The 27,056-nt window shown below is 32.9% G+C and overlaps 1 protein-coding gene across 5 annotated transcripts; it reads left to right on the forward strand.

Moving 5' to 3' along the window:
• The first annotated feature begins 970 nt into the window (after positions 1-970).
• On the forward strand, positions 971-27,002 carry LOC132698948 (sodium-independent sulfate anion transporter-like). Of its 5 annotated transcripts, none has more exons than XR_009618452.1 (14): positions 971-1,039; positions 5,744-5,934; positions 7,244-7,448; positions 9,542-9,762; positions 9,815-9,992; positions 11,759-11,929; positions 11,987-12,148; positions 14,399-14,539; positions 15,250-15,389; positions 15,454-15,627; positions 16,053-16,203; positions 16,916-17,142; positions 19,495-19,625; positions 22,105-22,122. XR_009618452.1 is itself a non-coding variant. In XM_060665291.1 (12 exons), exons 4-12 carry the CDS (start codon positions 22,113-22,115, stop codon positions 26,987-26,989), a joined length of 1,848 nt encoding a protein of 615 aa, XP_060521274.1. In that variant the 5' UTR covers positions 16,235-17,142; positions 18,578-18,758; positions 19,495-19,625; positions 22,105-22,112; the 3' UTR covers positions 26,990-27,002. The 5 variants fall into 5 exon arrangements, 3 of the variants coding, with proteins under 3 accessions (XP_060521275.1, XP_060521274.1, XP_060521273.1); XR_009618451.1 differs by lacking the exon at positions 971-1,039 and adding an exon at positions 1,081-1,399; XM_060665291.1 differs by lacking the exons at positions 971-1,039; positions 5,744-5,934; positions 7,244-7,448; ... (6 more) ...; positions 15,454-15,627; positions 16,053-16,203 and adding exons at positions 18,578-18,758; positions 22,934-23,129; positions 23,189-23,409; ... (4 more) ...; positions 25,994-26,173; positions 26,853-27,002 and having other exon boundaries at positions 16,235-17,142; positions 22,105-22,289.
• Positions 27,003-27,056: the final 54 nt, after the last annotated feature.

Below are 27,056 nucleotides of genomic sequence, written 5' to 3' on the forward strand. Positions count from 1 at the left end.
ATATATATATATATATATATATATATATATATATATATATATATATATAAGAGCAAAAGCAATACCATCAAAAAATTTCCTAAATTTATTTCTTTAATAGTTTTGAATAGAATTGGTTAGTTTCAGTTAGTTTGAAATTTGAAATAAAAATTTGTTTTAGCATTTAATTGAAATCGCTGTCAAAAGGGTTTCGGCGGATATTTTTTTGCAGAGAATACTCGTTAAGGTGTCCCTACAACAAAAAAAACAAAAAACAAAAAAAATTGACACCCTATCACACAGCAAGATCATTTTTAAGTCAAATGTTTACATTTATTTTAATTAACTCACATTCGGTATACGATCCTATTAACCTTTTATTACATTTGTTATTTTATTAAGTAAGTCTAATAGAGAACTAGTTCCTTTGATATGGAGGTCAAAAATTTTATGAATATCTCTGAAACTAACCTTTCGAAATTTCACCTACTATTTACAATACTTCGATAGCTGGGCTTCGAAATCTGAAGTTTAAACATATTTGTCCAATTGTTTTCATTACCACTATCAAATAAAAATTTGTTTAGACGCTATCGCTTAGGAAAATATTAGAGACTATTCGAGTGGATTTTTCTTGGTTTCCAAAAGTTGTCTTCAAAAATTATTTGACGGGTGAATAAGACTTTATGGTTATTGTAGAATACTATGCTGACAATACAGACACTTTGAAGTCAACAACAAATAAAACTTTTGGGACGTGCAAAAAACATGACTTACAGTTCGTTAATTAGACAATTTTAATTAGTTTTTTCGGCAATATTTTGTTAAGATATGCCCAGATCACATTAAATTTTCAGGTCAAAAACGAGTCAAGTGTTTACTTTGATGAGAAATGACGTAAATTTAGAGGCATGCGCGGAAAATCATTTCCTTCTGCCCGAGAATGCCTCAGTCGCCTTCGGATGTATCAATTTTACGGTGTTGACCATACCAGCAATGTTTTACAATATTTGTTTATCGAAGCCACGGCGACGCGAGGATTTTTATCGCATACACGCAAGTACAAAAACACACAATGGTTATTACCTTGAATAATTTCGCCTAGTCCATTCCTGACGGTGGTTTTACCAATTATTTAAGTGCTAACAATGCGAGCTGCCATTTTTTGTTATTATTTAAATCGAGATCGGTTCTGCTGGGCGCCAATTTGCTGAAGTCTTCCTTTTAAACCACTCGTTTGTGGTACTCTGTCTTGCGATTTCAGTAATCAATTTGTTATAATTTATTCCGTAGCAATCGCTGTGAAATTATCAATTTACTTTTGCTCTTCCTTGTGCTCGGTAGTTTGTGATTTCGAACTCAAGTGGACGGAAACCGGTCATTTCGATTGGTTTAGTGAGTTAGTATGGTTTAAATTTAGGTACGTTTTTAGCGATATAACCAAAACTTCTTTTTATCTTTAATTGGGTAGCAGTTGCATTGCATTGAAAATTAATTAAATTAATACACACCTTTGTTTACTTGATTACTTAGTCAATTACTCCAGTTTAATCAAGAATTCTTAAAAGAAACTAAGGAACTTCTAAAATATATTGTTACTTGGTGCGAATAAAATCGTCCAAAAAATACAAATAAATGATTATGTAATTCAAAGGTAATTCCCAGCACTTGGCTGCCTACAGGCAAAGTTACAGACAACTTTTACAAATGGTTGAGATGATCGCTGACACATTTATGGTATAGTATCAAACAAAGCGGATTTCAACTTCAAATGAAACGTAATGTTGTTTTGACGCTACATAGAGGCATTATCTAACTATTAAAATAAGTAAAAAATTAAAAGTTAATTGAAGGTATTGATTTATTCCAGAAAATTGTATAAAGTAAAGCAGCGCAGTAGAAAGTACGCGAATAACTCGTTTTGCATGATTACTTCTTGCGCCACATTACTAGTATTTACACTTTTTGAATTTATTTATACACACTGATAGTCGCATAGTCGCATTTTAACTGAATAATAATCCTAAATCCCTAAATGAAACTAAATAACCAAAACCAACACAAAATTTCTTGGTATATGAATGTTTCTTTAAAGTCTCTGAAACATATGAAAATGTTTAATATTTATTTATTTTTTAATTCACAATAGCATATTCTTCTTTCAACTTGCAATCCAACAAAATGTTGTTTGGAAGGCCTATCACAGCCTCTATGCTACTTAGTGGTACACAAGCTAAGGGAGTGTTTGTACTCTGGAGTCTAGAGGCTATTTGTAGAACTGAAATTACTACCTTTACCATCTGTTGAGCATGTATGGTTTATGTAAAAAACAGCATTGAAAAGTAAAATCGAAATAACATTTTGAAAGAGAGAATTTGAAAAAATAACCTTAATAGAACAAAATAATTTTCACTGAGTGTGTTCCAGTAAGAGTTTTCGTATCAATACAACAAAAACTAAACTATGCATGGATATATGTATTTTCACAATACTATAAAAATCCTTTTTCTATCGAAAAAGTACGTAGTGTGTCAGTATTTCGAAATTTTTGATAATGCTTACGTTTTTTATTTAAAAATAGATCAACATTGATTAAAAAATGCTTGCATAACGTACTTAACACGTATAAACTTTATTATAAAGTTATGCATCTTTTAAACGGGAATAAAAGTAATCAAACCAGTAGTACAAAAGTCATTTTTCTATCTAAAAAATATGGAATCTTTAAGTGTTTATTTAAAAAACAAAATGATTCCTAAAAAAAAGTGTATCACAACATACATCAACATATAAACTTTGTTGTTAAATTATCGCATAAATGAAAGAATGAAATACCTAACCTTAATCGGAAATGAAAGTTTGTGTTGATATGTTCAAAAAATAGTAGAGAACAAAAAATACAACCCTATATAGTGGTGTCTAACGGTAAATAAAGGCCCTGAACCATTAAATTTAATAATAATAAGCAATAAAACATTAATAGTATGTTATGCAACACGTTTGATAAACGCCACTTTAGTTGCGAGGTTTATTGGGCGGAGATCAGCAGAGCGCGAATTTGTTAAACGAGTTCCATATTATGCGTTTTGTACTGCTACGGCATTGAAGTGACACTTTGCGCATGCTTGTTGGGTGCATAACAGAGTAAGGAGTAGAAAAAAGATTGATTATTTATTTTTTTAGCAAAAAAATGTTCTTGAGTTTTGAGTAGACGGGAAACAAATCACCATCTTTCTAGACATTAGTTCCGTTGCATGAAAGTGCCTTTTTTGTAGCCTATCGTTATCAAAATGGTTCTAGACCACTAAAATTAATTTACCTATTGTTACATGCGACCTTGTAATGTTTTCCGGTTTGCATTATTTCCCAATTTTCTCGCTTATTATTCGAGAAGCGAAAACAATTTCGAGCATTCAAAGAAACCGCTCATTTTTTGTCGCCTCTCATCTTGTTGTTAACCACGTACAATTTACCCCGTAATTTTGGGCTTACGTGTTCCGTAATTAGTTCAACGTTTATCTCGGTTTCAATACGTGCCAGATGAAATCTCAGCGTAAACACATTACAATGACAATAAAAACTTTATAACGTCGACGAAAACATTTATGTACTAGATTGAAAAATCACCAAATACCAATGCTTAACGATCGAGTCGCCTAGAAATTTGTAAACACGTGCTGCTAATTAGAAAAAGAGATACGTCGTCCACAAACACAAAGTTACTTATCACATTATAAATTTCCAGAGCATCGCTAATCATCGAGTGATAACATACCGGAGACCATTCGAACCAAATACAGATATTCGAAAATTTGATATTTACTTTCGACATGTCTATGGTTTTATATGCAGTTTGCTTCGATGTTATTTTATAACTATTTTTTATTGTGGACTAAATTAGAGAAATGCATGCAACAAGTTTAATAAACGAGTGTAAATGTTTGTTTTTCAGGCAGATTAGAAGCAAACTGCAAAAAAACTTGAAACTTTTGATTTATGGATAAATTAACTAAAGAAAGCTAATGGCATCGAGTGAAAGTCGTCTCATATACCCTATGCGCTATTTCTTAATGCGAAAGAGTAGTAGAATGTAAATTTGCAATTACAGGGATCAATAAATAATGTGCACAACTTGAAACAGTTTAAAAAAATAGTATATTATGCAACAAGTGCGGTAAACGGCATTTGACTCACGAGTATATTTGACACGAGCGGAGCGCAGCGGAGAGTGTTTAATAAACGAGCCACTTTACTGCACGGATTTGGGAGCAATCTGATGTTTTTGGAGATATTTCCCACGCTTTGAATTATGACGTTTGTAAATTTTGACGGTCATGTCAGTGAATGTATTCTGTTGTTTTGCGAAAATGTACCCAAAAACTAACGGTCGTAGAAAAAGTGCAACACGTTCTGTACACTTTTTAACTCACTCGTTGATTAAACACTCGCTCCGCTGGTGTCAAATAAACTCGTGAGTCAAATGCCGTTTACCGCATTTATTGCATAATATACTATTATCACCAAGTTTAAGACCTTTCTCGATTTAATATGTTTCGCCGTTTCGTGCACGTTTCAACTTTTTCTTTTATGTTATTGTTCTTTTTCTTAATTCTTGCCGATTCTAATAATATTACATTCATTTCATTAAGGTAACATTTTCCGGTAAACAACTAATAATTTAAATGGTACATATTCTGTTCTTTCTGGTATTTAGAGAAGTTTTGTTAAATTTTTTGTTGTGGAGAAATAAAAAAAAATTAAACAATAATAATTAAAAAGCCCAGCAGCGTTATTACAGGGAGTTTATTAGAATAATAATTATAGATGATTATATAATATAGAGATGAGCAGATAATTGAACTATCAATTATTCTAAGATCAATGCTATCAGCTTCCCACATTCTTATATTTGAAACAAATGTTTTTTCACAATCCACTGTCTTTATTCCCTCTTGGAAGAGGCTTTCAACTTCCTGCATTTTAAAAATGGTTTAGGTCACAATGGGGGAAGGCGAAGTAGCTTTATATTTTATTTAGAAGCTTTTTCGTTGTCAAACAATTTCGCACAAAGCTGTTTATTCAAATTTGCAATCTCCAGTAGTGCCTTTTTCAGCATATCTTTCTGAAATTGCTTCTGATTTAAAGTTAGCCAATGAATAATCTTTTCTCGGACCATTGACAGTCATCATAAGTACAATATCGAATATGGCTAAGTTTAACAGTCCAATAATGCAGTTTCAGTAAATCTCTGAAAAATGCAACAGCGAAACGTCAGCAAGTCTGATTTATCAATAACCGACGCAATTTTAATCCAAAAGATTTGTAAATATTATTACTGTAGCATGTGGAAGTTTCCTTGAAAAAAAAAGTTCAATAATGATTTATAACTCTCTCGCATTAACAAACAGAGCAACTTGCAACTTCAACTCAGCTCTATTTGCAACTTGCAACTTCAACTCTATTTGATGAACTTTTTCACAAAAGAGAAAAGGAGGACTTTTCATTTTATTTCTTCAAAGAAAAATACTCGATCTATTCTATAGGATTTACACGTAGTCATTCATCTTCCCTTTCTAATTTTGTTTTGTCAATAATCATATTATATTTTATTAATAATTTTAATAATTAATAAAAAAATATTGATAATAATAATTAAACTATTATTATTCGTAAAGATGAAAGGGAGAACCTCAAACGCAAAAGGTTCTGCAGGAAAATAATTTTTGTTCTATTCCATAATCTGATCTAGACCTCTGTTGCTTAGATGGTAGCTACTAAAAAGCTGCCATGTTCAGTACTTGGCGACTCATAGAGAAAATAGTACCCCTTATCCAATGGTCGAAACGTTATGATGTCAACACAGCAATATCAGACCTGATAGCCGGGATCACTATTGGATTGACGCTTATTCCTCAAGTTATTGCCTATGCCTCCCTAGCTGGATTAGAACCCCAGGTAAGTCTTCGATTTTAGATTTTTAAACAGTAATGAATCAAAATTATAGTTTTACGGCATTTATATGTTTAATATTACACAAGGTTGATAATAAAATCTAAAATTACTAAATTTATAACTATGAATTATAAATGAAGTTAAAACCTGAAAACAACAATATTACTGGTGTGAAATAATTAGCAAAATTCTACTCGATTGCAATTGCAATTCACTTACTGAAGTTACTTACAAAAGTAATGCACTTTGAGATATAATTGAACTTCTCTTCACGCACACCAATCATAACAAATTTAGTTATTATATGATATTGCCTCATTTTAGATTAAATAAGTTTATACGCTCGCAAAAACAAAATAAACTGTTCCAAGTGGCTAGTAATTTTCATAATTTTTCTAACTTTCTTTTAAACCCCTGTTCCACGCTAAGTTCGTTACTTTACTTATTATATAATTTAGTAAGTCTATGAACACTATAATTTATACTGATACAAACTATCTTGCAATTCTTCGGAGTTTGTATTCTAAAAGTCTTTCTATCTTTCTAGATATAATTAATTTGGTATGACCACTCAAAAAATTAATCTGCCTAAATGACAAGGAATTTTGTTGTTTTCTGTTTTTTTCACATTTTTATTAATTGTAATGAATTCTGGTATTTCCTTTCTACGATATTGTGTTCTAAACAACACTGTATTAGTTTTCTTCCTAGTATACTAAGGTCTCAAATCAGTATAAAGGTTCTATAGCGTTTTGAAATATGTATATCACAAACTTTTTTCACCTTCTATTACTAGCTTATTAATTTACAAATTCGTCCCAAATTCAACCTAAACATATCGAAATTAGGAATTACAGAAATGCAAATAAACAAGAACAACAACAAGAAGTTGTAAATTTTGAGACCTGGAAAGTTTTTAAAGTCTCTTCAGAAAAAACGGTAAACTTTAATTTTTCTTCATTTTAGCTACGAACGCTTTTATGGCTATAATGTAGTACAATTTTATAATAATTATCACAACTATTTTAAATCGACTTCAGTTCTAGTATTTTTGAATTACAAAATTCTCTGTACTAAATAAATTGTTATTCTCTTGGTAATGAAACTTAGACTCTTATTGCTTATTGCTTTGTAATTATTGTAATATTCAAAAATTGTTAGTATTGAGTCGCTGAGTTCAAAATTTTAAGCTAGATTTCGCCTTCTGCGATGTAATAAGTACATTAGTTTGTATTTATATTAAATAATTTTATCAAAAATGTTCTTCAAAAATTTAAAATATCTCAAAAAAGATTATTTTTATTAATTTCAGTATGGTTTGTATTCATCCCTTTGCGGTGGATTCATTTACGCGATGTTCGGAACCACAGCCGAGTTGAATATTGCACCGACAGCACTTCTTTCCTTATTGACTTATACCTACAGTCACAACTCTTCTTTTGGAAATGTCCGCGCCGCTATATTACTTACATTCCTGGCTGGCATTTTGGAACTCCTATGCGGAGTTTTGCATTTAGGTGAGTACAGTTCAAAGTAATAACTAACCTGTGACTCTCAGCAGTGACTCACCTTAGATGGTATGACAGGCGGTGAGTCCCAAAATGAGTAAAATTGAGTGGACAAAAGACGAGATTATGATACTATAGTCTTATTTAATAAAATAATCAGCAAAAGATGTCTAATGATAAAATTAAATGTCTCTTTTGGCACAAACTCATTATGCCGCCTCCCCTCGTAAAACGTGTGATCGTTTTCGTACCAGATTTTTTAAAATTACTGCAGAATAAAAAAACGTTCAAAAAGGCTGCTCGTAAATGGCTGGATGGTTGAACGAAAGCCACTAAATATGAATTTAAACCCAATCTTCTTCTTTTGTTTTATATAAATAAAGGCATGTATAAAAATAATAGGTTCATCTTTGGCATGGGCTTCTTTATTTTCGTTTTTTTTCTCTTCTTTTATATTGCTTTTCGTTTTAGTACGGGCTCATATGTTTACTGTTATAGAGTAAATTCCTACTGTCATATCAAATAATTATTCTACGGCAATCATATATATTATTATTATTTAAAACTTATTATTTAAAAATTGTAAAAAAAACTGTAATTAACGTTGCAAGCTGTTATTTTTTTGGGAGTGTACTGTGTGTACTGTTTGCCTATTTGTTACTAAACGTTCAAGGTTATTGCTTCAAAATTATAGCATTTCATTTTTTAAAATGTTTTTTAGATGTGTAATTTTTGTGTAGTTATTTATCAACACGTTGCTTTATTCCACAGTGCAGTAACCTCAGTAGTATGAAGATAATGTAAATAGTTACATATTGTATTATATACATATTTATGGTTTAACTGTTTCAAATTTAAACTACGCATTTTAATTTTATCACGTAGTTGGTCAGATTTCGTGCCTGGACATTTTTTTTACATTTATGCAAGACATTATTTATAATAATATCTTCGTATTGCCAAAACCAAAGTGACATTCAAATTGACCAGCAAAGTTGAAGATGATTCCAAGCACATCGAAATTTACAATTAAAATTTCACTACGGAGACAGATTCAGTGATTTGATCTGCATACATAAGGAAAATAATTGAAAATAGTCAAAGTCTTTTTAGTTTCTTTCTAGTGGAAAAATATAGGAATTATAATTACAATAAAATACAGAGTTTTCATTTTTTTGTCTCCTATCTATCTAAAGATAAAACAAATCATGTAATACAAATACTACTTTTTATAAGAAATGGCAACGTCGCATCCCGGAAATTATTTTAATTTATACAGCGTCGTTGCTTATTTAAATAACCAAATTTTTAGAACTAGTTTGGTATTTATATTGGATCCAGCAAAACTTTTCGATTTTTGATATTTTTTTTATATTTACTTATAGCATATATTTGGTAAATAAAAAATCGACAAAGCAAATTCAATTCTCGCGACATATTAATAAAATGCAGACTAAGGAAAATTTTCAAATCAATAATATTACCGCTTTCATTTGAACTAGGCAGCATAAAACCATTTTTATCTATTTATTTAATACATTTTTACAAAAATCAATTCTCCCCGTAATTTTTACGCATCCCGGTAAAATAAAAAGGACCCCGTTGAGAATATGGTTCGCAAGAATTGACAAACTACCTAAAACTCCCAATTTTGATTATTACTAAATAAATCGATTGTTATTTTCGAAAGTATCTACTGCCTTTTTCGTGGATAAATTATTAGCCGTAAATAAAAAACTGCAAAGTTTCAGATTTCGTCTACTTGGAATAATATAATTGGAAATCGTTATTACTTGTACAATTTTTTATATTTATCAAAGTTTGTCGTAACTATGAAATTCGGCGATAAGTAAAAGACGCTTTATACAGGGTGTGTACACAATATAATTACATCGATTTTGCGAAAGTTTCATAGTGGTCCGCAGGAGCACGATAGAAAAACAATTCGTCTCCCTATGACAAGAAACCGCGAAGCGGCTTCTTTTTAAAATAGAAAGCTGCTTCGCGCTACGCTCTGCGAACATGCTCCACCCAGCTACGATTTTTCAGAGATTTTACAGAGATCAGGACACCACGAATAACTTTTGCTTTATATGTTGCAGGATCTCTGGTTGATTTTGTTTCCGTGCCCGTAGTATCCGCCTTCACGTCAGCCGGAGCAATCACAATAGCCTCCTCGCAAGTTAAAAACTTATTCGGATTTAGATTTAACGCGGAAAGTTTCGTCGACGTTTGGAAAAACGTTTTCACGCACCTAACAGAATTGCGGTTATGGGATACGCTGCTCGGGTTCATCTGCATCCTCGTTTTGCTGGCGATGCGAGTACGAAAATTGTATTATTGCTGAACTAGGTGCATGTGATGGTATATTTCAGAAATTAAAAGACTACGGAATAGCACCTACATCCAACGATCCACAGGCAAAAGCCCCACCACTCTACAGGAAGTTTATATGGTTCGCGTCGGTTGGCAGGAACGCTTTTGTTGTATTATCCTGCGCAGTTTTAGCCTTTGTTCTCAAGGCTCACCAGAAGGCGCCGTTTTCTTTAACATGTGAGTAATTAAGATTATAGTGACAAAAGATCAATTTTTTTTCACAAGTTTCCGCAAATTTTTCTTGGCGGGTCCTTTACTTATAAGCGTTTATTATAATGTATTACATTATAATCAATTAGATGTTCTTATTAAAAATATAAGTTCAAGTCCGGTAGATCTAGCAGCCACATTAAATTGCTCAGATATGTTACTTATCATTAATTTGTTACACGCATTTCTTGTTTCGTTTCGTTCGTTCGTCAAGTAGTGTCTACTCAGTTTTAAATCGAAATCTTACTAAAATTCTGACTTGCATTTGATGTCATTTTCAAGATATTGAAAGGAACATTTACAGATAGCTTGTTTTAAAAAATTGAAGAGTAGGAAACTTATTTTTGGCAAAATGGCTCAATAACTCCGCCATCAAAGAGTTACTGGGTCACTACAAGAAGTATTTATCTGAGTGGCTCTTAAATTGCTTAAGATGTGAAAATGCTATATCACCAACTAAACAGTATCATCGAAATGGGACTGTTATTCCAATCCGAACTTGTAAAATATTGTTTAATTTACTTTCATACAAATTTAATTCAACATAACAAGCTTGCGTGGAAGCTGTTCTTTAAAACGGTAAATGCGATGTAGCTCTTACAGCCCACACCATAAGCTATAAGATAATTAAATTGATGCACCTTAGGCGGCTGTGATATAGAAGAGCATAATCGTCTCTAAATTCCACACACTAATCAGTGATAATTAATATTTTATAAGAAAAACAAAATTATTTATTAAGCATTCAAAAAACAAAATTATAAATATCGAACCTTCCTTAATATATAATAGGAAGAACGGAATATATTATGTAAGAAACAAATATAAATAAAAGTGGAAAATAGCGATAAATAGTTGCAAACGATAACTATACATTCAGAAACAAAAAAACATTTTGTTAGATTAAAGAAGTGGAGATACAGATTTTTTTTTAGTAAAGCCGGCACGTTATTATAAAACTTATGGATAATTAAATGGGGAAGTGGAGGTATGAGCCCCGAATTTTGTAAAAAAAAACTAGAATGCCAATGTATAAGAGACTGGATCAAATTTAGACTTTGCATGCTCAACTCAACTTAACTCCTTTTTTCGGATTAGACCATATACTAATACATACTAACGAAGAAATGCCACACGGTAAAACTATCGAACTGAAAAACTGCCAGCGACCATGTTGATTGTTGAAGGCTGATTCCACTGTTTATGTAGTAATACGAACCAAAAATTCAAATTTATATTTTGGTATTGTGAACTTTAAGGAGAGGAACAGGATGGGAGAAGAAGGATGGCGACAACCTATGTTTTTCTCTTAAGACTTGGGAAAATAATAAATCAATAAGCGTGTTATGTGCTCCCTATATGACACTTGAAATCTAGATTTGAAATGACAGATCTCATTGGAATCTTGAAATTAGCACGCGCATGCGCATCGTGAATGTCCCTCCTCAACGGTTCTTCATATTGGCTTTAAAAGTGCCAGCAGCATAGGCAAATAGATGACAATAAATAACTTATTTGAAAAATATAATTTGCAAGGCACATTTTGAATAATTCTGAGCACTTTCTTTCTACTTTCCACTTGCCATCAAATCGAGCGTAATATTTATTATCTGAAACGTTTATTTTGACTAATAGTCAACATTGACAGTTTCCTGATCCGTGTTATAATAAATCTCCCACTATTTTTACTCTTACTTACTTTAACTTTTACTCTGTTCACACCAATATCACAGCCCAGGTACCATCAGGCCTACCTGCCGTCTCGTTTCCGCTGCATCCAATACACCCAAGCAATGGCACCAACGGTACTACTGTGGTCGAGATGATTTCAGAACTGGGCTACGGTATAGTCGTTATTCCATTCGTCGCGGTCATCGCTAACGTTGGAATAGCAAAAGCCTTTGGTATAATGTCCAGGACGTTTTAACCAAATGCGATTCACGTAGAACATTTTATTTTAGCTCACGGAAAAGTCTTGGACGCGTCCCAAGAAATGATAGCGGTGGGACTATGTAACATCGTTGGGGCGTTTGTTGGATCCTATCCGGTGAACGCGTCTTTTTCGAGGGCCGCAGTTAGCAGCGCCAGCGGCGTCCGGACGCCACTGGCGGGACTATACACTGGTAAATAGGATGTACGATGTAAATACGGTGGTCCGTAATAAAAAACCAAAATGCAAACTTACGTTCTAATCGTGAAAATAATGACGTTCAGCCTTACCATAATGTCGCATTAGCGATATAATGGGTCCCAAAATTCAGTACTCTAAATTGTTATTTCTCAAGCAGTTTTTGACATATCGACCGGGAAACTTGAATTCGGGAGTTTTTCAAGATGGTCAATACAATTATGTGTAGAAGGCGCTGGGTACTATATCCTACATACTATAATTCAGCTACTTCACTGCGAAATCTGAAGTTGATAGCTGCAAATTTAGGACACTTAATACGTCTCTTATATAGCATGGAATATCCGGAACACTCTGTAGAGTAGGTGAAAATCCTAAATACAAAAGTTATTTTGAAAACAGCCTTCTAGTTATAGCCTTTTTTTATTAAGTTTTTTGTACCGGACATACCATGTATATTTTTGAAAATTTCCAAGAATAAAGATTTATTGCACTTTTTCGATAGTATAATCTGTTTTCGAGAAATTATCTTTTTCTTAGACCTTTGAAAACGCAATTTTTATTTTTTTTTAAATACTTCCTGACCCCCTCGCCTCACCAATTTCAATAAATTCCGTCATATTATCAAAAGCTATTTATTTGCCACATTTGGCATATCTCAATTTCGTAACTCAAACGGTTAGAAAGTTATTTCGGAAAAACTAAAAGACGAGAACGAAGAACGGAAAATAGACAAACAGACATTTTTTTATGCTGATCATTTCTGTACTGATGGCGGTCCGTAGGAGACATATTGGGTTGTTCGGAAAGTCATTTCGTTTTTTTTTGGGGAACATGAAAGACAGTTTTCTTATAATGAATAAATATTTTATTAAGTTATATATTGGCCATTCTGGTCCAACACCTTTTGCCATCTTTCTTGCAGTAACATAATTCCCCTCTCATAAATGTTTTGGTCCTTGCTAGCAAAAAACTGGTTCAGGTGGTTTTTGACATCTTCATTTGAGGTAAAGGTTTTGCCATCCAAAAAATTTTGCAGGGACCGGAACAAATAGTAGTCGGAAGGCGCCAGATCTGGAGAATATGGTGGATGTTGCAGTACGTCCCATTCAAGCTGTAAAAGTTTTTGGCGAGTGACCAAACTTGTGTGAGGTCTCGCATTATCCTGGTGGAACACTACACCCTTCCTGTTGATTAATTCGGGCCTCTTCTCTTTAAGTGAATGATTCAATTTGTCCAGTTGATGACAATAGACTTCTGAATTAATCGTTGTATTGTCCGGCAAAAGCTCAAAAAAAACGATTCCTTTGACATCCCACCAAACGGAGAGCATCACCTTTTTTTGGTGAATGTTGGCTTTTGACACGCTTTGAGCCGGTTCATCTTTTCCGCTCCATGACCTCTTGCGTTTAACATTGTTGTATACAACCCATTTTTCGTCCCCAGTAATAATCCGCTTCAAAAATGGATCATTTTCTTGACGTTTGAGGAGCGAATCACACACGTCAACGCGACGACACAAATTTCGCTCCGTAAGGACATGGGGCACCCACACATCGAGCTTCGAGGTTAAGTCCATGCCTTTCAAATGGCCATAAACAGTCGAATTCGACAAATTTAATCTCTCACCGATCTCTCGTGTGGTTATTCGCCGATTTGCATCAACTAATGCCTTTATCGCATCTTTCTCAGCTTCGACCGGCCTTCCAGACCGTGGTGCATCTTCGACATCAAAATTGCCGGATCGAAATTTTGCAAACCAGTTCTGGCACTGGCGTACTGTTAACACGCCTTCTCCATACACATCCGTCAATTTTTTTCTCGCTTGGACAGCATTTTTACCTTTTCTGAAGTAAAAAAGTAAAATATGACGAAAATGCTGCTTATTGCTCTCCATATTTAAAAGGGCACCAACCAAAAACTACTGCGTAGAATTAATAGAACTTTTTCACACACAAGCCTTGTAATATCAGCTCTCAAGACATATAATGGTTATGCGGCTTAAGTGTGAAGTTGGTTTCGAAAAAACGTAATTAAATCCTCTGACGGGAAAAAACGAAATGACTTTCCGAACAACCTTATAAAATTTGTATATGAGTATGGATACTCTCGAAAAATTCGATCTCTCCGATTTTTTGAAAGTAACAAGAAACATTAAATACCAATTTTCACGAGTTGAATTGACTAAGGGCGAATTAATTCCGGACCACCCTGTATATTCTCGAAACAACAGAATTTATTCCAGGGGTAATGGTGATTATGGCTTTGACGTTACTGACCCCGTATTTTTCATACATTCCGAAACCGACACTAGCGGCCGTGATAATATGCGCTGTGATATTTATGGTAGAGGTTGCTATTACCAAATTGATATGGAAATTAAATAGTAAGTATAATAATAAAATGATAACAAAAAAAAACAAGAGTTGATCTGTATAATAAGGGTGTAAGTATTATAATCAATTAATTCATAATATCAGTAACACGGAAACCACAAATTTTATTATAGTTTTAACGATTAAATTTCACAGAAAGGATCGCACTTTCATTGAATTGGTTGCGAAATTTGAAAGTGCAAATATAATTTTAATGCAGCGGATTCTAATGTGTTAAGAAGATCCGTGATATTGTTCATATTATTGACATTCAGAAAAGTTAGGCGAAGATGTTCAGAAAAAGTTACAAATAGAATATATTTCATTAACCGACCTGTTTGCAATAGGTATTTTGGAAAGTCATTATGGGCACAAATAATAATAAGGCACAGTAATGAATAAGGTACTTGAATTTTATCGAAATAGGTATTTAATTGTGAGATCCAAATAGATTTTTCTCAACTACTGCCACTGATACTCAAGTAAGAAGTAAGAAGAAAGTAAGTTGCCAAAAACAAAACTGCTCATAAAAACTGTGAAGTAGAATTAAATCAGCTCCCCACTCTTTTGGCGATTTATTTCAAAATTAAAGGAAATAAAAGTTGTAAACAAATATATATTTCAATTGGATCGATAAGGCTTTTAATTTTAATAATAGGAAGTTTACCAGCGACAATTTATTAAAACTGTAAGTACGTAACATTTACTTCTTATTTTTTAGAAATAGATCTGGTTCCGTTTTTTATAACTTTCGTATCCTGCTTATTAATCGGAATCGAACTTGGGATTTTAATAGGCGTCTTAGTGGAACTTATTAAAACGCTATACTATTCAGCGAGACCAAAAATTTTGACGGAGAAGGTAGGTATACCTTTTTTGTAAACCAAACATCCGTGCATTCCTATACAGCAATCTTACTTTGAAGGTATCCAACGCAAAATCATACCTTAACGTAATTCTGACTGCATCGGTATTTTTCTCATCGGCAGAGTACATAAGGGACAGAATCCTCCAACAGTGTGTCGATTTAGAAAGTAACTTTCACACCGTGTTAATCGACTGCACCAGGATCTATCAGATCGACTTTACCGGAGGAAAGGTATTTTCATTTTTTACCTAATTTTGTTTATTTCCTTTTATATATTTCGTATATTGTTTTTATTTATTTATATTATGTATGTGTCTTTTGTTGTATTATTATATAGGTAATATTTGAAAAAATATGTTCAAGTTAACAGCAAAACAAATTAATTCATTCAATTCATTCTAACATTAATAGACTTAGTATCTTAGCTATTCAGTTATCAATGTTATTAGCTACAATACTAACCAGTAATCACAAATAAGTCGTTATTTCTTTTTTAATTTCAACTGCTTTTGTCGATACTAACTAACCAAGACTTTATAACAGCTAGGGGCTGCTACATCAAGGTTACCCTATAGATTTTTTGAACGCATTTTGAAATTTTTCCAGTATTTTACTAAATATTTACTAATATTGATGCGAATTTATCGATGTTTCAGTGTTTGGGGGCGTTGGCAACTGATCTGCAGAAGACCGGCAAGAAGGTAGCGTTTCTTGCACCCGGTAGGTTTCAAGATATGTTGCACAATATTTGTGGGCCCCAGGTGCTTATTTTCAAGTCTATAAACGAATTTGAGGATTATTTTTCAGGTAGGTAACGATAAAATCGGTAAAAATCAAATTAGTTAATAACATAATCTAGTTCTATATGTACTTACAAATTTGAATTTACATTACGATTAACCCCTGGAGCTGAAGATAATTTGCAAAGTTGTTACTATTGAAACTCAGTTCCTGTAGCAAAGTTTTTATACAAGTAAATTTTTGGAGATGTGTAGTTATTACAACGCGTTATATTAAAATCGTTTTCACGTTCAATTTCTCCTTAACCTTATCAATGGTTAAATTATCTATGTTAATCAAACGATAAGCTTTATGACTAAGAATTTATTTAGTCTGAGTTCGTAACTAATATTTACGATTAATATTGAACTGCTACCAGGAAATGTGAGAAGAAACATAAAACTGTTCGACTGTTCCCATATCGAACAAATATGTTCTTAAAATGTAAATTCTGAAAGCCATGTGCAAGTAAAAACAGGCGACGGTCTGGCAACACTGTCTTCCCGATCCGCTGCGATGCGCGCTATTGATTTTAAACACATGTTTGGTAATGGAAATGAATGGAATCGTTTCTATTCGTTCAGATTCAGACCGCTACAGAGTTTCCGTGTGTTGTGGTGCGATGAATTTACGTTAAATTGCTAGAAACGGCAGAAAACAAACTATTTCACACGTTCATCTTTATCACGATTCACTAATGTGGTGGTACTTGCCGGGTGATCTTTTTTTTTATTAACAGATAAACAAGTGAGCAATGGAAGTGTAGAAGCAGTCACTACCCAATTATGACGTCAACTTTAGGCGATAAGGACACCATCAAACAGGTTATTTTAGGGCCTACTACATTAGGTTGTTTTTGTTATATTTGACTATTTATTTTCCCTTAAATACAAATTTTAATATGAAATGATGTGAGTTTTCATTTTAAACATGGAGGAAATTGGAAACGGAAGTTTGGCTAAATAGGTAAGTCTAAAATTTTCAAAAATATTTTATATACAGTGTGTCTAGATGCTTCTGAAATGTAATTATGGGCTAATTAATTTCGTACCTTTAGAAAATCGAACTTCTGTGCTGCGTTGTTTGTATGTTTTTTGACAACATAGATATCAATCGGCAAGACATTATTATACAAGGTGTGAGTGGGAGTAAATGCTTGCACAAGAATAGTTCACATAAACGATGGACAAAAAGGAACCTTTATTCAGATATCGCGTTACAAATATGGTGGAAAAATTGAACTAATAAGTTTATGTTAATAATAACAATAAGACAGAATATGAACATGTTAATAGTTCAAAACACAATTTCTGCATATTCTTAACTTTTCTTTGAAATAGTTGAGGGGGGTTCAATAACACAAAACATACCATTCTTTCTACCTAAATTTAAAGAACTTATGCAATGACAGAAAAAAAAAACTGTTTTTTGACTACTTTTTTCGTTTTTCTTGACCTTGACCAAAAGGTCTTTCAATACAAAAAAACTAGGTATGTATAATAAATTATCCGTACGCCTGCAGACTTCACTGAAACTATTTTTGCACGTGTTTTCGCAAGACCCCACAAAAACATTATTGAATACGCTTCAATAACTTCAATGCAGTGAAACGATTAACGCAAAAATCAAGGTCACGCAATGTAAAAAATAAATACGTTTTGTAATCGGATTCTTGCAAAAAATGACTGCTAACTTTTGCTTATATATGTTTTATTCGTGCTTCATATAACATATATGTATGAACATATCGGAAAGAATAGAAAATTGAAATAAAACTGAAATCAGTGTCATTTTTTATTTAACTAGTTATTAATCCTTTATGTAAACAAACGATATTCGAGTCTTAGTAATTATTAACTAATTTTTTTCATTTTTAAACTTCTGAATTTGAATCCAGGCATTGCTTGACCTTGACCATGTGGTCCACAACAAGTGGATGTGGATATGAGTTAGTCATCCGTTATGTACCAGGTTAAATTTCACTGATCGATACACGGTGCGCAACGAATGCGTATCGTGGATGCAAATGGGCCCGGTCAAGGTTGAAGCTTTAGACAACGATATTTACGCCAAAATTATTAAGCTCTAACATAAATATTTTGAGGGCATGGTCACATTCAGATTGTGGTCGCTCACACGGGGATCACGTGCTAACGCATTAAGCTAAGAATTTGTGGAAGTTTTCCCAATAATGTGTAAAAAAAGGCACCTACTATACCCACAAGTTAATTAAACGTAGATTATTCGTTAACAATTATTATTTCGAACAAATCGCAGTAAAATGCGTTTGTTTATAGATATTTTATATTTTGTACATTTTTTCCAACTATCTATGGATACCGGATTGCGAAACGATTCCACTGTGTCAAGATCGCAAAAATCGTAACTCGTTTATTTCTAGAAATTTTTTAAACAAAAAACATTGTTCTCGACGGAGTGTATAAATTTAATATCATGGCCCAGTGCCGACTTAGTGGTGATTTATCTACAGTCGAAGACAATCAATAAGCAGCGGGTTTGTACGATTTATGTTCTACCTACATTTAAAGGGATTGCACGTGGAAGTTATGTTTAAAGACAAGGTAATTTTTTAAAAATAAGCATTGGCAATTTCGATGGGATTTGATGGTTTTGGGTATTTCTAACAAATAGTTTAGGTACTGTAAACTCGAAAACTAGTGTCCAAGCTACAAGGTTACTCTCAAAAGTCCATTTTTTCTTATTTCTAAAAATTTCCATTTTTTGAAGGGGACTTATTTTTAGTATTTTAAGAGTGATTTTGCCAATTGAAATAAAAGTGTCTAATTGCAATTAGTTTTCGAATTTTGTTTTTTAATATTGCATGTCATTTTGTTTTACTTATTTTTAGTCTTTAAAAAATTTACTTTAAAATGATCGATCACAATGTTTAGATGTTTAGTTTTTTAGTTTAACGTTTTAAAAAATTACCATAATGTTATGTTATATCTTGAAAACTATTTGCCAGTTTGACACTTGTAGTTTATGTCACGATATCAGCCTATGTCAGAATTCGAAAAATGATTTGGAAAATCCACCTTTAAAGTCTCGCGTAGCGCTCAAAGCTCGAGCGCGAGCTCGATTCTGTTATAGTATTATTATTAAAAACTATGGTTTTTTAATACTATTAGGAACTGCAATTTTTCCGTAAAATAAGAGACACCGCAAGCAATAACTTTTTGTTTATTGTCCAGTATCTAGTACAATTGTAGTTGTAGCCTTAAGCGGATTCGGTTTTAATATAAAATGATCTTCGAGTTGTTGCGACTTGATTTCCGAATGTTGTGGTTTGGTTTTCAGCATCTCATACGCGACTAGCTGCCCAGGGCTACGCGAATAAAATGTACGCCTGATGACTTTCACCGGGTCAACGATTTCCAGATAAACATAATTATTAGCCTACCAACATCACTTATCGGTATACGCTAAAGGTAAGTACGCTGCATTAGCAGTATAGGCTACATCGAATTCTAAGACGTTAAAAGATGGTCCCTTTATAAATATTTATTCTGCTACAAGTAAGTTTTCACTTAAGTGCACTTTCTATATATTTTATGTGAGGCCTTTTTTCCGATCTTTGGCATCTTCCGAAACTTTCTTTTTTAGAATTTTGTTAAATTAAATCATTGCTAACAAGTTAGATTTAACTTTAGGGAAGTATGTGGCCTAGTTCATAAGAAAAGGATATGCCATACTGCATGTAAATTTAAATATTCCTCAACCAAAATAGAAATGTCTTTTGAAAAACATATTTGGAAAAATAACTTCGTCGTGTAATAGTAACACACAAAATCAGTATATAAATTAACACTGGATGATAATATTTGCATAGATTGCACCTAGGTACATAATTTAGGTATATCGTGTACCTAGGTGCATAAATATGTGCCATTATCTTCGCACTTTTCGTTATACTTGTAAAAGGGCAACAATGCGATCCACCAAAAATTATGTAGTTTGCCATTTGTTATCAATTTACCCAACCTCTTTAAATCTGAAGCTAAGTAAAACCACAACAACCTAACCAAAACTCAAAGTTTGCGCAGGCGACATACTAAAATGGCACCGCTAAATTTAATATTGGTAGTTAATAAAAATTACAGCCATATACATGGTGTTCGACATTAAGAACATACTTTATTGAGGGGTATATCAAGAAATGGTGTCAATTCAAAAGTTATATATAATACATAAACAAATATTTGCGGTTGGCATCTCGTTCTGTTCATCCAATCACGTTCTACGCTTGAAAATGACAAAGATTAAAGTTTAGTAAGTGTAGTTACAGGTTCTTCCACAAAATAAACGACGCAATTTAATTAATTAATATTTATAAACAAAACACAAAAACTCGTAAAATAACCAACACAGCAAACAACCAAATTTGCCGTCCAAATTAGAAAAGTTAAAAATCCCAGAGCATCTGACGTCTTTATTTTAAAAATACGTTTGTCCACACAACAAATAAGGGAAAACCATTTTAAATAACTGTTTAACTAATTAGTAGATATTTAGAAACAACACAAAAAATCGGAAAATAACCAACAGAGTAAACAACCAAATTTGTCGTCGGATATTGATTTTTCAAAATAACGATAAGTAATAAATAATTTGCCGATATTAACCGTTATGTCACACATTGGTTGCTAATCTGTCTTGTTTTAAATTTCATAAATTTAATAGATTTTTAATAAATATCTTACGGCAGAGGTAAAGGATATGAAATTAGTTTTATTATAGATTAGCTTAAAAATATTTTGTGGGTATATTAAAGATGCGCAGAAAATTTTGATATCGTTAATACTGTTCTAAGATTTCACCTAAAAATATTGCTTAACTCATTTCAACATGCCAGATATACTTATAAATTCATATTTACTGTTATCGAAAATTTGTGGCTCATACATGATATACCTATGTCATGTACCTAGAAGCTATCTATGCAAATATTGTGTTAATTTTTATACTGATATTGTGTGTGTTATTATTTGTATTTAAGACATATAGAAATAAAAGGCATAACTTATCTTGAAATTGAACGAAGAACTGACCCTTGCTGAGTATTGGTTTGCTTTTCTACTCAGCGGGGCGCGGACACTGGTAAATTGCCCTAATTCCTAAAAAAGTGATTCCGTTTGTTTTCATACACCTACACCTACAATACAATTCTAATAATCAATGCCCTAATAAGCCATAGCACTGACTTTTTAGCCATGGCTCAGATATTTTTCAACATTATTTATTTTTCTTTCGACATACCTCTATTTGATCTACTACTACTACTACACCCCCTTTTAACTATTCCGATTAAGTTTGCAGCGGTGTAAAAACTGATTGTCGTAGTTTATTTTATTAGTTAGGGAACTCGATTTTTTACATCGCATCGATAAATTGTTTTATAAATTGTAATATATTTTTTATTGCAAGGCCAGGAGAATGTTAAAATTTCTCCGATCGCTGAAAACGACTAAAAACGTCCCTTTAAAAACAAAGGAGTGGTAGCTTTCGTACGTAAGACGCGAAAATGCGTACGCAAAGTTTGAGCGTGAAACAAAAAAGTTTTGGCAGCGTGACTCGTCATCTTCACATTAATGTTTCTTTAAAGCCAAACAGGTTTTGCTTATAACCGTTTATTCCACATTGTTGAAAATACAACAAATAAATAATGAATGTTCGCAGATTAGCACTTTTCACACCGTGATTTTATCTCGCAGCAGCGCTTAAAAAGTTACACACTACACGGTAAAGAGGAAATTTATGAAATTTGAATTTTATTATTTCCTGCTGAATATATAATTTTGCTAGCCGATAAACTAAAAACGATTACGTGCTTTCTCGCTTTGTTTTTTATTTGTTTCGTTTGAGCACCCACAATTCGTAAAGTTTCGCAAGAACTTTGTTTTTTGGTAGGTGTCACAATGCCCACTATGAAGTCACTGAGATCATTTTTTTTGCGAAGAGTACCAATTTTGCAATGGGGTAGAAAATACAACTCGAAAAAATTCCTCAGCGACGCCATAGCCGGTTTCACTGTAGGACTCACGGTGATGCCCCAGGCACTGGCCTATGCAACCCTAGGAGGTCTCGAACCACAGGTAACACTACTACAAAGTTACTTAATATTTATTGTGAAAACAAATGCAAATCATGGGTTCATTGGAAAGATTAGGTACCATCGGGAACCACGCTCTAGAAATTATTTATCTCGGGCTCGAGTAAGTGGCTCTATATTTTTCCAACATATTTCATTAAAATTTAAAGGAAAAAGCGGGCAAAACCGACTACCTAAGGCATTTAGTATTTAGTAAAAATGAAGTGCAATCCAGCACAATACTTAGGACACAGATTGTTGTCATTTTTTTTTCATAAATTTATTCGATTTGTTTTTTATGCGAATGTGGAAACAGCAGTTTTCTCCTTTTGTTTTTTTGACATAACTCGCAAAAACAATAAATGAACTGAAGCTAGATTACAGACAATTATAGCTTTAACAACAGCTTCCATGTTTTTTGTTGTCCAGCTGTGCCTAGAAGTTTGTTTTTAAACTGCACCGGAACATAGAAAATGTAATTTTAAAAATAAAATACAAATTGTATTTTGGACTCTCCGCGCAAGTAATAAAATGTACTTAAAATTACTCATTATTATCACTTAATAACATTGTCATTACTTGCGAATATTAGGAGGGAATTGAGGCACCAAAAAAGGTTGTTGCGGAAAAATCTTGTTCATTTTTTAGTACGGACTGTATTCGGCATTCGCAGGATGTTTCATATACACAATATTTGGTAGTATTAAGGACATAACTATAGGACCAACAGCCCTCATGGCACTAATGACATACCAACAAGTAATTGGGCGGAACACGGACTACGCCATACTTTTATGTTTTCTTTCCGGTGTTGTACAATTGGTCATGGCAGTATTACATTTAGGTAAGAAGAGTCAAGATAATTCTTATTCACAGTACTTCCACGAACCACCGATTTTTTAGGAGTATTGGTAGATTTTATTTCAGTGCCAGTGACAATTGGTTTTACATCCGCCACATCTGTGATAATAGGTAGCTCGCAGCTAGGTAGCCTCTTTGGCCTAAAAATTTCTTCTTCGACCTTTTTTGATACTATGACCAAATTCTCTCAGAATATTCAAGATACCAAATTTCCCGACCTAATTTTGGGAAGCGGATGCATCGTGGCACTCCTACTATTAAGAGTCGGTATACCATTACACTAAAAGTTTCATCGCACCGTGATTCTTAATTTTAGAAACTGAAAGATTTCAAATTTGGTTCGAAAAAATCGAAACCTACGAGAAACGAGAACTGTGCGAATTATGTGCTGTGGCTCATATCGACGTCGAGGAATGCAATTGTAGTTGTAGCGTGCAGCGTGGCAGCGTATTTGTACGAAACTAATGGGTCCGGGTCTCCTTTCCGGCTAACAGGAAAAATAAAATCCGGGTTACCGGAACTGAACCTGCCACCTTTCCACACAAATGTTAACGGGACAGAGAAAAACTTTCCCGACATGTTAAGCGATTTGGGAAGTTCGGTCGTCTTAGTGCCGATAATCGCTGTATTGGGAAATGTAGCTATAGCCAAAGCGTTTGGTTAGTTTGGTTAAGTGGGCTCGATCTAAACTGGAATGGCAATGAGATGAATGAGATAAATTTTAAAATTGAAAAAGTCGGGGCTGGTAATGGGGATTGTTGTTTTCATTCTTTAATAACTTTATTTATCAAGGTATTCTTATTTTCCATATTTTCTTTAAATATATGCATAAAATAAAATTCTAAAAATCTAAATCTAAAAAATTTAGAAATTCAAAATTTTTAAATCTAAAGGTGCTTAAAAAAATATATTTGAGAAATTAGCGGTACATATTTTTTTCAGAACTATTTAGAAAAAATAAACTCATAATTACTTAAGCAAAAAAAGGAAATTTGTCAGATGTACAATAGGTTTAAATGTTTACTAACTCAAAAAAAAATCTTTTACCGGTTACATATGTCTCGGGCATTGTGGAACATCGGGCATTGTGAGCAGTGGACAAGACTTTGCATTTAACGACACTGTCAGACTAAGCCGAAACTAATCAATGTAAATAGTCATTGCACATATTGTCCAGATATTGCCAGCAACCGTAACATATAACTTACTATAACCATATGCAACACAGAATTTCCCATTCAAAAAAATATTAATTAACATGAAATTATTGGTAGATATTCTACATACCCTAGGCTATCACCGTCATCAATAGTAAAAATATATCGGATCCACTTAAATCAAAGGAGGATAAATAAAGCGGTACCCGTTAGCTCACTATTTACTATATCAGCATCAACGTGTAAAAAACAGTCCCCATTACTACCCGCCTCACTCTAAATAAAATTTGCCTCACAAAATGCATTTTCGGAACCCTATTCCAGTTTTGATAGATGAAGTTCACTGGTTTGGTGAATCAATATTGCTATCAATGAGTAAATATTTTTAGCTAGTGGAGAAATCATTGACGCAACACAAGAACTTATCACTCTCTCCTTCTGCAACATTATTGGCTCATTTTTCTCATCTATGCCGATCACAGGATCCTTTTCGAGATCGGCTGTAAATCACGCCAGCGGCGTTCAAACTCCATTCAGTGGCGTAGTAACAGGTACTTTCTTTTATTTCATTTTGTCCCTAAATGCTGGGAATACTGAAAGTATTCAACATTTACTTTTAGGAATTATGGTCCTGCTCGCTTTAAGCTTTCTCACTCCGTATTTCACTTATATACCGAAAGCTTCATTGGCGGCGGTCATAATTTGTGCGGTAATATTTATGATCGAGTACGAAGTTGTAAAGCCAATGTGGCAGACCAGCAAAAAAGATCTTCTAGCGACATTTGCAACGTTCTTGTTTTGCCTTATCATCGGAGTGGAATATGGAATTTTAGTAGGAGTCGGAATCAACATTATGTTCCTGCTGTATCCATCAGCGAGGCCAAAAGTTCACGTTGAAAAATTAGTGGTAAATATGTAGATAGAACGTAACTTGGCTAATATATTCTAGATTCCAGTCGGAGTTCAATAAGCGAACGAATGATATCCCGGAATATAGTGGAATATATATATATATATATATATATATATATATATATATATATATATATATATATATATATATATACGCTGCACATGCAAAAATATTTTAAAATTGGGAAACATTTCCTTTCTTAGTTCTCTTGTCAAATTTATATCAATGATAACAATTTGTTACGAGCAATTTTTTGTTTTCTCCAACTATATTTTTAATTTCAGACTGCGAACAACAAGCACTACGTAGTCATAACGCCCGGAAATAGTTTATATTTTCCGGCGGTGGATTTCATTAAAAACAGTGTTGCCAAAGCAGGAGTGTTGTCTAAAAACTTGCCTGTTGTTGTCGACTGTCAATTTATACTGGGTGAGCATTTACTGCCAGAAACGCTAAAATGGATAAAAATTGGTAACACAGCACGGCATTAGTGAAAAATCGTATCAAAAACGAAGCGAACAGTTAATAGAGAATATTTTCTTTTCGCAAGTCTTCTCTTTTTTGTTTTCAATTCTCAGAATGTGAAAACTTTTAAATAGTACTAAAAATATAATGAAAATGTACATCATTTTTATATTTTTCTTTTTTTGCAAAATTTAGTTGAACAAAATTTAAATGTAGCATTTATTTACGTTTGACACTAATATGGTGCTGTTAAAGAATTTTTATAATGCAATTGCAATCTTTGATAATAGATAAATTTATATTTGCTTTTAGGCGCCGATTTTACGGCAGCAAAAGGAATCGCTGCCTTAATAAATGAGTTCATGATCAGAAAACAACCTTTGTACTTCATTAACACTAGAAAGGAGGTGGCATCTATGTTTGAAGGAGTCATTCGAGAAGACTTTAAATATTTTAACTCTGTGAATGAATTGGAAAAGTGCATTGACGATGGTAATGTTAAATTGCGCGTTTGAAGGAGGCTGGACCGGACATTTATACAAAAATAAAATAATAAATAAATAGATAAATAAAACTGATCCAATGTAGAGTGTCACCACTAAATTTCACATCATATATGGGAATATTTCTTATTAATGATTTTTTTCGGAAATTTTAATCCTGGGTATTCATCCATCAAAAGTAATAAATCAATCAATCATCCGAACTTTTTTAGTACATGATAATACCAATTGAAATCAAACTACTTACATGTCTAGTTCATTCACATTCGATTTCAGAGATAATCTTATGTACCTATAAAAATGGTCAAAATCCAGTTTTCCCGAATTTCTTAAAAATTGGCCCATATGTATAAAACTGAAAGATTTTTTCAATACTTTTTTTCCATGTTTCAAAAAATTACCAATTTTTTAAAATATTTTTTATGAAATATGTTAATTTTAAGAGGTAAAGGCAAAATTTTTAAAAATTTCTTAATTTGATTTGTTTATTATTTTTACCCAAAATATCCTTTAATGAGCACTAGACCTAGAAATTCAGTTGAAATCTAGCGATTCTGCGTTTAAAAATTGGGCCCCTAAACATTAAAATTCTGTCCAGTCATTAACAATCCAAATCCAAACCAAATTCAAAAAAAATATATCCAAAAACAAATTTGACTTGGTTTTAGAGAAGTACCTAAATGAAGAGGAGCAAACACTAATAACAAGCCCAAATGATGACAATTGTCAAAAAAATGCCCAGTTGCGGGAAATTACCTGCTCAATCAGTTATAGAAAAAATTCACATTATGAATCTAAAATTTAAGGAGCTGCATAAGGAACAACTGAAATTTGTATCTTTTTTCCCACTATTATAAAAAGTATTTATAAAC

The sequence above is a fragment of the Cylas formicarius genome, unplaced genomic scaffold, assembly GCF_029955315.1.
Source record: "Cylas formicarius isolate icCylForm1 unplaced genomic scaffold, icCylForm1.1 PGA_scaffold_3__17_contigs__length_32017465, whole genome shotgun sequence".
NCBI lineage: Eukaryota > Metazoa > Arthropoda > Insecta > Coleoptera > Brentidae > Cylas > Cylas formicarius.

Coding starts and splice junctions, on each gene's coding strand:
- LOC132698948 (XM_060665291.1), top strand. CDS start 22,113: ATGCCCACTATGAAGTCACTGAGATCATTTTTTTTGCGAAGAGTACCA. Junction 23,410..23,462: donor TGGCACTCCTACTATTAAGA/GTCGGTATACCA, acceptor TCTTAATTTTAG/AAACTGAAAGATTTCAAATT. Junction 23,806..24,692: donor AGCTATAGCCAAAGCGTTTG/GTTAGTTTGGTT, acceptor AAATATTTTTAG/CTAGTGGAGAAATCATTGAC.